General features: G+C 36.2%; 1 protein-coding gene across 2 annotated transcripts in view; it reads left to right on the forward strand.

The window, feature by feature from the left end:
* EXOC6B (exocyst complex component 6B) overlaps positions 1 to 11710 on the forward strand; it is a 629444-nt gene that overhangs the window by 353460 nt on the left and 264274 nt on the right. For both annotated transcript variants that reach the window (XM_019647639.1, XM_019647640.1), the window contains exons 15-16: positions 731 to 840; positions 6863 to 6974. In XM_019647639.1, coding sequence (XP_019503184.1) covers positions 731 to 840; positions 6863 to 6974 — 222 coding nt within the window. The remainder of the gene's footprint in view (positions 1 to 730; positions 841 to 6862; positions 6975 to 11710) is intronic.

Raw genomic sequence — 11710 nt, forward strand, 5'->3', positions numbered from 1 at the left:
AAGAACGGAAGTTCCTGTTTTAGGAATCAGTAGATGGCTTTGAGGTCCTATCACCTGTGAAGTATTTGGGGGGTTGCTGGGAGTGTTCCAATTTGGTTTACACTCTGAAATACTTGCTTTTATTATACTCTTAGGACATTTTTCTCCCCAAAATATACAGTAAAGTTTTCCCTATGTGCTGTAAGTCTATTGGCTTTGAAAAATTCATTGAGTCATGTATGTGCTACCACAATAATGCCCAGAACAGTTCCATCATCCCCAAAAGTTCCTTCATGCTGCCCCATTTAATCAGTCCCTCCCTTCGTCCCCAACCTTTGGCAACCACCAGTCTGGTTGTTCTTCATCTACTTTTGCCTTTTCCAGAATGCCACATAATGCAATCATACGGTCTGTAACCTTTTGAGGTTGACTTCTTTCACTCAGCATCGTAATGCTTCTGAGAATCTTCCAAGTTGTAGCCTATTATCAATAGTTCATTCCTTTTTTACTGCTAAATATGTCCCATGGTTTATTCATCTCTTCATGTTTTGGAGAAGATCTGAATTATTGTTTATTTAAATTTGTATCTTATTGTTTTTAGTATCAGAAAACTTATGGAAACACTTTCGTAAAGTGAGGTTATTAAGCTGCCAGTTCACAAAGTGGATGTGGGAGAAAATTCTTTTTGCATTTTAACTACTTTACAAGCATCTTCAATGTATATTTCTTAGTGATTTTCTTGCATTTACAGCAACCCTTTCCGAAAAAGTTTCCCTTCTCTGAATTTGTACCAAAAGTTTACAACCAAATTAAAGAATTTATCTACGCCTGTCTGAAGTTTTCAGAAGATCTTCATCTCAGGTATTGTGTAAAATAGTGGAAATGTAACAAATACTGAAGTTGTGACTATATACATAAGCATTCTGTAAAACTATTGATATTCCCTTGAGCTCGGATTTTGAAAGTCTTAATATTAGTCCTTCACAGCACAGCGCTACTCTATTTATATAGCCATGTAAAAGGGAAAGTTGGAAACTTTTGGATATTTTTGTGTTTGTTTATGTTACTTTATTCTCTACTATTTGCTTTATCGATTTGCATTTCAATGCTTTCTATTAGTGAGAATTCACTAGAAAAGTGTAGTATAACATACTGGTTTTTACATTCCACTTGATGAAATTTTAAGACCTTAGGGGAGTAGTAGGTAAAATCCTTTGGAAATATTCTTTTTAAATATTCTCTGGATTTGTTAAAGTTATCCGTATGTCCTTTATGTTTAATGATTTAACTAACATATATTGAGCATATTTATATACCACATACATCCTGCTTTTTGGGAATGTCAAAATAAAAAGACACAGCTCTTTGCCCTTAGATATTGTCAGTATCTTCTCAGGCTAATAGACATGAAAATAGACTGTTAAACTATAGCAGGGTGGGTCTTATAATATGTCTAGTGTACTTTCAAAACTCCTAGAACAGCACTTATCTCATCCTAAAGAATTTGAAGGAGATGATGATTGGCTTTCTAAAGGACCTTCCTCTCTGAATGATACTGCCATTCATCCCAATCAGAAACCCGGGAATCATCTTCAACTCCTATCTCCTATTAATAACTTTTTCTTGAAAACAAAGTTTCAGGCATTGGTCTAAATTCTTGTAAACACTTGACAAATATGTTAGTACATCTGTAAAACTCAAAGTAGTACTTCTCTGGGGGGTACTAGGAAGCATACTCCATTATTACAGAGGAGGAAGTGGGGCAGAGAGTTAAGTAACTTCATCACGGTCACACAGGGAGCGTTTAAATCCGCATTCAAATCCCAGCAGCACCAGCATGAACGAAACAATGACTGCCATGTTGAGAATTCTTACTCTTTGGCAGTCCTTGTATTAGTATTTTACATGCATTATCTCAGGTAGTTGTCCTAATAATTTCTCTGAGAGAAGCACTAACAAATGAGGGCAGTGCTTATTTGTAAATGAGCTTCCCTAAATCTAATTGGTGGCAAAACGATACGGATTCTTTTTTTTTCTTTAAAGTTCTCTATTCCCAGTGTGGCTCCTTTGATTCACACTGTAGACACATTTGACTTGAATTATTTAAATAGTCTCCTAGTTGTTCTTCTGTCTTTAACTTTACTTTCCCAGCCATCTTAGCTTTTCTATCTCCTCATTTTGTTCTGTGTCCCCTAGCATAATTTTCCTAAAAGCAAATCTCATCATTTAACTTTATTCTTCTCCCCTTTTCAGGGATTCTTCATGGCTCACAGGATAAAGACTCCCCTAGCCTGACATATTTATCTGTCTGCTTCCTCCTCTACCCCTTGACCTAGTCCCCCCGTTCCCTTTCCAGATTTATATCCCAGGGTATTTTCCCTGCCACCCCTCGCTTCAGTCATACCAGCCTGCTTGCTGTTTCCTGATCACAACATGCTCTTCTAAACCTCTGACTTTTCCTCATGACTATCTCTCTATTTGAATCACATTTCCCTGTTAGTGTAAGCTCTTGATTAGCTTCTAACCATCCTTCAAGGTGGTATTTAACCATCACATGCTGAATGAAGCCTTTTTGACCACTTCCATTCCTAACGGAGTTGATCTAATGACTCCTTCGTGCTGAGTCTGTGTCCTATGAATACTGTTATCATAGCTCATCTTAGGTTTCATTGCTTTACTTGGATCTATATGTTTCCATGTGCCAGACTGTAGGCTACTTTGTTTATTGCTTATTCACCGTACATTATTTGTCAGACAATGATTGCTTGTCAGACAATGATTGGTAGCAAGGACATTGAGATACTGAAAATCTGGTCCGTCTTCAAGGAGTACCGAGTCTAATTGAGGGACAGAACAATTAGCGATAAGTGCTGTGATGGAGATATATAGGAACATCACAGGAGCCAACTCTGAGACAAATTTGAGGATGTTAGAAGAGGGTAGAAACATTTTATGTTTTGTTCAACACAATATATCCTGCACTTAGTTCAGTAATTTAAAAAAAAAGAAAAAGAAAAGAATGAATGAGTGAATGGAATGTATGGTAAGCCAGGCAACTGAACGTAAACACAGTTGGAAAATAGTTTGAGTAACTTGTTTGATAGCCATTCTTACTAAGTAAAAGAGGAAATGTGAGTTTGTACAATTAATTCTTTGTTTTCTCTGAAAATGAGGTTATTTTTATAGAAAAAATATTCTCTTGGAGTGAGATTATCTTTGGATGTTATAAACTAAAACTTTTTTTACCCCCCAAGACGCCTCCCCATTCCCCCAAAATGACCTAATATCAGAGAATGGTCTTTGGGTACTGTTAGGTATGTTACTGTATATAAATTATTACAAGTACATTGCATAATGACTTTTTCTATCATCTTTGGGAGGAAAGGTAATAAGGTAAAGGGATAATGTTAGTAAATTGTTCAGAAGTCTTTTTCTTTCTTGAATATATTAAGTTTTTGTCTGAAAACTCCCTTTGATATCTTTCACATTGACAATTTAAAATAAGTACTCAATTTGGGAGGACTTTCTGCCTTTTACTCTTTGGTTCCCATTCACCTTATTTCCTGGACTATATTTACCTTATAACCTGGAGTGACAGAGATCACTTTGACAATTATAGCTGTCATGAGAGGGAGGTTATAATATGGGATGTGAGACATAATGTGTATAAAAACAATTAGTTCTCATAAACATAAGGCTTTCAAAACAAGAAAAACAGCTGTATTGAGATTTTTATGAACCTTTAAGGATAATTAGTGTTTTAAATAAAGCTTTCATTTTTTTCCTGCAAGAGATTTCTCTTTCACATTACATAAAAAATTCTGAAATTCTGTTTTAATTTTTTTATTGTTTATTTGTTTGATTTCTCTCAGGATTACAATGTGCATCCTTAATTTATTTAACTTGAACAATATTATATCGCTTTACATATAATTTAAGAATCTTACAACGGTATAATATAATTTATCTTCTCCCTTTTTTGATATTGTGAACATGTACTTTACTTATACATCTGTTTTTAAACCCTAAAATATATTATTGTTTGTGCTATGAATATTTAATAATATTTTAAAATTCAAGAAAAAAATATAATTTTTTTATATTTACCCACATATTTGCCATTTTTCAGGCCTTCTTGTTCTTTTTTTTTTTTACCTAGGTTACCGTTTGATATTATTTTCCTTTAGCGTGAAGAGTTTCTTGTCGCATTTCTTTTAGTGTATGAGTATATATGCTGGTATTAGATTTTCCTTAACTTTTGTTTGTCTAAAAATATTTTTTCACCTGTGTTTTCAAAAATATATTTTCAATATATAGAATTCCAGGTTGACAGTCCACCTTTTCCCCATACTTTAAAGATGTCATTTCATTGTCTGCTTCCATTGTTTCTGAAGAGAAATAAGCCGTCATTCTTACTGTCGTTTCTCTGAATGTATTGTCTTTTGTCTCTGGTTGCCTTTAAGATTTTCTCTTTATCTTTGCGATTTACAGTTTAACTGTGATGTTCCTATGTGTTGTTTTATTTGATGAGTTCTGCTTGGTATGTGCTGAACTTCTTTGATCTGTAGGCTGAAATCATCAGGTTTGGAGATGATTTTGCTAATAGGTCTCCTTTTTCATTCTTTCTTCTTCTGTGACTCCTAGTTGCTTGATAGATCATTCAGATCTCATCATTACTTGAATGAACTGAATGTGAGTCTCAGTTTTAATTAGTTTTAAATTACTTCTGAATTCAAATGCTGCCGCAGAAGTCTTTTAGCCCTTAAGACCAATTCTGAAATTCCAAAACTTCTATCTAGGAGCTTATCTATGATCTTAACAAGATTTGAGCTGAATTGGGTTTCAGCTTTAGTTAGTTTTTGTTCTTCTTTGGATTGAATTTTAGTAGAGCCCTGGAACCTAAATGTCTTGCAAAATTGGCAAGATTTCTCTCATTTCTAGCACTGCCCCCCAACTATTTCTTAGGGAACAGAATTTTTTTAGGGGGGAATTGTTGGGTCAGTATATTTATTTTTGTGGACTCTTCCAAGATTCCAATCTGTAATATTAGCCCACAATATTAAATATTAAATATTAAAGATTTGGCCGATTTCTCTTCATCCCACCAAAGCCTCTCACTCTATGACTCTTTCATTCTCTCATCCCTCTGAACCCAGATCAGGCAGTTGGCCTCAGATATGAAAGTGCCTGGCACTCTTTGCTCACCTCGCAAGGGCTTCTTCCAGTGTGCAGTTTAGTTCAATTACACATTACACTTCATTGACATTTAAGGAAAATATAGTTTATAGCTTAAACCTAGCTTTATTATTGTAATCAAGGTAGTAACAGTCTTTTCTTGATCTTTTGCATCATATCTAAAAGTGGAACTTCCACTATATCTTCTTAAAACATAATAGAGATATGTAATAAGCATAGGATGCCATGACAGTGATTAAATTAGGGTCAGCAGATTATTTTGGATACCTGTGTTAATCACTATTTAGCAACCTGTACTTATTCATAGCTCGTATTATAATTGATATGATGTATAATAATTATGAGTTTAATGTATGGAGGCAGGAACCATGATTATTTGGTACAACATTGTGATTTCAGTATTCTACTAACATATATTTGTGGAATGACGTATTTCAAGTCAATAATACTTTTGGAAAGGGCGGCAGTGGGCCAGAAGGCATCCGTCAATTAAATATATCCTTATGTGGACCCTGTAAAAATATTTTTGTGTATCTTTTCTTCCTAACTGATGATGGCCTTGCATTTTGTAGCATTATTTATTTCTAATATTTTTCTGTTTTCCACAAAACATGATAGTGTAGCTTGCTTATATATTTAGAATTTTAAGATTTTTAATTCGATTTCACTAAGCCTCTAATTTCCTTCTGTAGAAAGAGAAGTCAGTGAGATAAAATTTGTGACCATTGTCCACAAGCAATAAATTATTGACAAAGAACTGCTCACACAGTCTTTATTTACAGTTATTTCTTGATATGTATAAACAAGTATCATTACAATAGTAACCTTATAATTGAAGGAATGTTTGTTTCAAAAGGATATCTTATATAGAAAGCCACCTTGGGTGATGTTTTCAGGTGCTCATAAAGGTCTCAAATTTAGTCTTTTGTTGCAAGATTGTTTTCTTTTTTTAAACTTTGCATATAAAAATAGCTTTGGAATAATTTTCTTTATGTTTACTTTTCCTTTGCTGAATAGAGAATGTCTTTATTGGTCACTTTTGGGATAATAAGTGGGATTATAAAACATGTATACAGAATAAAACTACTGGCTTGAAACATTTATTTTGGAAGGAGAGCTAAATAAACATTATATGAAAGATAATAATATAGGAGCAGAGATACCCATTTTTAGGGACTTTTATCAGCTAATTGTGCAGGAAGTCTACTGAGAGACCAGATTGGAAAATTTTAAATATTAATCTGTGAAGGAATGTGGAAGTATGGGAAAAATATGGTTTTAGGTTGAAGAATCATGTAGGGGACTCTTTATCTAACTTGAGAGACAGTACAACATAGTGTTTAACTACTGTGAGTTTTAGAGCTAGTCTGCGTGTATGAAAATCCTTTTTATTTTATTTTTTTTTTTTTGCTGTGTACTCACTGTGTGACCTTGAGCAAGTTACTTCATTTCTCTGTACCTACCTTCATTTCTTCATCTGTAGAGATACATGGTTATTGAGAAGGTTCAATGAATTTTAATTCATTAAAGTACTTAGAATAATTTCTGGCAAACAATAAATGTTATTTGCTGCTGCCATTGTTGTTATTATTATTATTACTATTATTTCAAGTACCACTGGCATCTTGTTTGTTGGCAAAATAGTTCTGCTACCTGGTAAGACAGATTCTTGACACTTCTCTTTCAGCTCAACTGAAGTTGATGACATGATTCGTAAATCAACAAACCTGTTGCTAACCAGGACTCTGAGCAACTCTCTGCAGAATGTCATTAAGAGGAAGAATATTGGACTTACTGAGGTAAATCTCTCTCGATGGAGGCAGCCAAGGCCATATGTCACAGATGTCTAAGCTCTAGGTTTGTTTGTGAATTAGGTACAATGTCTGTGTGGTTCCTCATGTTCTTCCATCACGTTCTTCCTGATGGGGAAAGTACAAATTAAATGCCTTGTGTTTTCCTTTGGTCAACTTGGAGAAATCCATTTTTATTTTTTGAAAGTCAGTTTTTTCCCCCTCTCACATTGTTTTCACTAGCTTAACTGGTTTTTCTTTCTGAAGATATTGGGTTAAACTTGTATTATTTTCCATTGATTATATTTTAAAAATTGTTGGTTGGAGAATGTATTCAACATCAGGTTCCTATCCAAATGAATGGCAGTTCAAATACAACATGCAATATGAGATCATACTTTGCCTGCAAAAATCATCAATGCCAAGGATATTAGCCCTCATAGTCCTTGGTTCACGTTAGACTTAGATTTTGTTTTTGAGATACCTCATGTGTAGGATTGGAAAATTACTCTTTATCAGCATATAAGTCTGGGGATTTGGGATTGAGGAAACATGAGAGAATGGCAGGTGTCACATTTCTGTGGAAGCTTATGCAGTCTCACAAAGGGAGGAGGGTTATTGTACATACATTGAGAACAGCATCTTGGCAAAATGACGATTTGGCGCATTGGCATGGAGTCCTAACATTTCAAAAGATGTGAAGTTTCCTTTCTCTTGGAACCCAGGATTGCATGGGAGCCCCAACCTGCCATTTTATGGAAATTATAGTGCCAAAAGTGAGAACTTGGAGGAATTCTTTTTCACAGGGAAAGTGAAAGGCTGTTGGCCATCTGTTTTACCTGTGGAGGTGGAGTGGTTTGAAAGGCAGTTGCTCTAGGAAAAATTGACATTTTCAGATATACACTGTCAAGTAATATAGTGAAAGTCAGGAAATGGTTAACGATACTGACCCCGTAGGTAAAGACAGCTGGCGGCCAGGTGAACATTTACTTCTGATTTGGAAATGATTGTTTTTTTCCCCTGTGTTAAGATTTAAAAATATTATAAAGTGGACGTTGGCAGTGACTGAATTCTACTTAAAACAAAATTTTTGTTTTTTACAATCAAATGTCACATTTGGCATTACTTAGGACAGTTTCTTCATTTTGCAGATCTTCCTTTTTATTGTCATGTGTAGAAATATTAAGTATTGTTTTTGTGTGTCTGAGAATAGACTAACTTCATAATCAGGAGCACTACAAAAAGGGGAAGTTGGAGTGAAAATTAGGAAGTCTTACTTTTATTAGATTGTACTATTCTACTTTTCTGAATCCCAAGTAGGACAGGAAGTTCGTTATTTATTTTGTGAACTATCTCTACATTATAACTCTTGATATAATTCTTCTATGCCATTGAATTTAGCGGTCTCTTAAAAAGCTATTTTAAATAAGTAGCATAGAAGGAACATGCTATGATAGAAAAACAGCTTTGGCCTCAGAAGACTCTTGACTTTAGTTGCCAATGATTTACTGTGACATCTTGAGAGAAAGACCTGGCTTCTTACTTCTTTGTTTGTTCCTGATTCCATTGTCCTTTTCAAGGGCACTGTATAGGTCAGGTAATGACAGGAAGAAGCAGTAGGAACTTATCAAAGAAGCGTGTCATAATTCTTGGCAGTGTTTAAATGAGTGCTAAATGTTATTCCTAAGCCCTTGGATCTCTTTAGGTAAATATACTTTCATCATCAATATTTTTGCATATGAAATACAGCTAGCAAAATGATAAAAATGAGACCTAAGTCCAGGTTGTTTTTTCCCCAAAAGTTATTCACTCACTATATGTACCGCCTTCCATATTGATTTAATTATTTCACCAGAACAAAGATAGAGATTTTTACAGGAGGTCCACAGTAGCATGGAAATTATTATTAGAGTTGGTTTTGTGACAGGGAACAGATATCCACGAAAACAATAGAAGTATTATTAGTACACAGAACGCAAGAATCCTATTTCAGGTTGTCAGACAATTCTTTTAAGACTTAAAAGTTCCTATAAGCTAATGTCTGTCTGTCTGTCTTTCTCTTTTTCAGGCTCTGTGGTATCTTATCTCTCCTTTTTCTGTCCGTATGTTCTTTCATTTTGTCTTTTTCTGTCTCCACACACCGTATTTCTTGCTTTTCTCATGGCTTCTTTGCTTCCCCATGTTAAACCAACTCAACATTACCTTTCAGTTCTGGCACCTACCATAACCTGAATGCCTTGCTCCCTCAGCCCATAAGTGACTGTCCCTACTGCTAGCTGATACAGTTGTTTTCCTAGGGCTGCTTCTCCAGGCCTGTGAGAAGAAGGGCATTGAGCAGTAGTGAAGATTATATGTTCTTTTTTTTTTAAATGATTTTATTGGGGAATTGGGCGGGTAACAGCATTGGGGAATCGGGGAAGGGGAACAGACAGGTAGACAAATTGCTGTTTTGTTCTTCAGTCTAGTTGTGGAGGACACTGCTTCACTGGCTCATGTTGGTATGATCATTGTGCTCTTCCCGGGTGAGGCAATCGGTCGCCGGTCGTTGGTCGGCCGCTCACAGCGGCTCCCGGTAGCTCACACTGGCTACCAGCCACTCACGCTGGCTGCCAGCCACTCACATAGCTCACGGCAGCCCACTGCTGCCCTGCTGCAGCCTAGGTCGTCGCCAGCGACTCACAGCAGCCCAGCTCCAGGTCGAGCTGTTGTTCATCATCTTAGCTGTAGAGGGCGAGCGTTACTGGCCCTCAATGTGGGATCTGAACCACAGCCCTGCTGCTCAAAGCTGGCGCTCCCAAGCGAGCTCTTGACCAGCTGAGCCACTCGGCCGGCCCAAGATTATATGTTCTAAAGCAGACTGCCTGGGTTCCAATTCTGGCTCTCCTCTTAACAGATGTGTTCTTGAGCAAATTACTTGGCTTTATGTATAAACTGTGGACAATAATAGCATGTATTTCACAGGACTGTTGTCAGAATTAAATTTTATATATATATATAATTTAATAAATAAATTATATATAAAGCACTTAAAACAGTGCCTGATGCATAGTAAATACTGAATGCGTATTACCTGTTGTTAAGAAAGAAGTCTGGGCAATTAATGATTGTCAGGCCTAGGACAGAGATATAGTTTTTCAGTTAAGAGAATTTAGAAGATTGGAATAAGATACCCTGTTATGATAAATATTAATTGAGTGTCTGTTATGTGACAGGCACTCATCTAATCCCTAAGAATAAACAAGTGAACAACAGCAAAAGAGTCTTGCTTACACTCTAGTGGCAAAAAACAGAAAATCAGAAAATCAATCAATCAATCAATCAGTCATCTAATGTAGTATGGTATAAGGTGGTGAATACTATGGAAGAAGAGAAGGAACCTGGGTTAAGGAAATCAGCAGTCTGGTGGAGGTTCTCACAAAGGGAGGAGGGTTATTGTACATACGTTGAGAACAGCATCTTGGCAAAATGATGATTTGGCGCATTGGCATGGAGTCCTAACAATTCAAAAGATGTGAAGTTTCCTTCCTCTTGGAACCCAGGATTGCATTGCTTATTAAAGATAACAATATCTTGATGGTGAGTTGTCATTGAAGAGGAGCAATCATTCTTGGCAGAGGTTAGAACTAGAGCAAAGGCTTGAAGGTAGTTAGGTTATTGGCACGTTCAGGGCATGATATGGAGGGGTCGATGGAGTGGAGTAAGCAAAGGGAAGAGGAGCAGAAGATGAGATCAGAGGTACCCCGGGCTCATGGCGGACCATTTTCAAGTGTGTGACTTTTATTTTGAGTGGCATGGGGAGCCATGGCAGGATTTTGATGAATGACATAATGTGACATATTTCAAAAGGATTGAATTGACTGTGGTATTGAGGATAAGCTGTAGGGTGTAAATAGACCAGGTAGGAGGGCTATGACAATATTCCAGCGAGATTTGATGGAAACTTTTGTTGTAGCCATGGAGGTGGTAACAAGTTATCAGATTTGGAGAGTAGAGACAGCTTGCTTTCTTGATGACTGGTTGTGAAGGAAATGAGAAGTGAGGAGTTGAAGATAACTCCTAATATTTTTTTATTTGACCCACTAGAAGGCTGCATATACTATGAGCTATGATGACAAAAACTTCAGGTAAAGCGAAATTTGGGGTGAGGAAGATTGGGAATTTGGTTTTGGGCATATTAAATTTGTAGTGTTTATTAGACATACAGTTTGAGATATTGAGTAAACAGTTGTATATATGAGTTTGGAGTTTGAGAAGGAGGGTTGGACTGGAGCATTTGGGAGCATAAAAATAATATTTATAACCACATGACTGGATATTACTGAGGGAATTTGTAAAGATGGAGAAGAGAAGAGGATGAAGGACCGAACCTTTGGGCATTCCAATATTAAGAAGTCAGGAAAAAAGAGGACCCTGCAAAAGAGATTGGGAAGGAACCACTAGGAAAGTAGGAAAAAGCAAAGCAAACCAAAAACAGAAACAGGAGAGTATGGTGTCCTCTCTGGTTCCTGGAAGCCAAGTGAAGAAAGTGTAGCAAGAAGGAGGGAGGGGTCAACTAGGACAAATATTACTGATAGATCAGGTGGGATGAAGATTAAGAGTTACCATGGTGTCAGGTTGTCACATGTCTTGCTAGGGAGACCGCATCATGGGAGAGGCTTGATCACTGCACTGTACACCTGAAGCTGATGTATAATATTGTATGTCAACTATAAGTGAATATATATATATATATATATATATATATA

Source organism: Hipposideros armiger, unplaced genomic scaffold (genome assembly GCF_001890085.2).
Source record: "Hipposideros armiger isolate ML-2016 unplaced genomic scaffold, ASM189008v1 scaffold_114, whole genome shotgun sequence".
NCBI classification, from domain to species: Eukaryota; Metazoa; Chordata; class Mammalia; order Chiroptera; family Hipposideridae; genus Hipposideros; species Hipposideros armiger.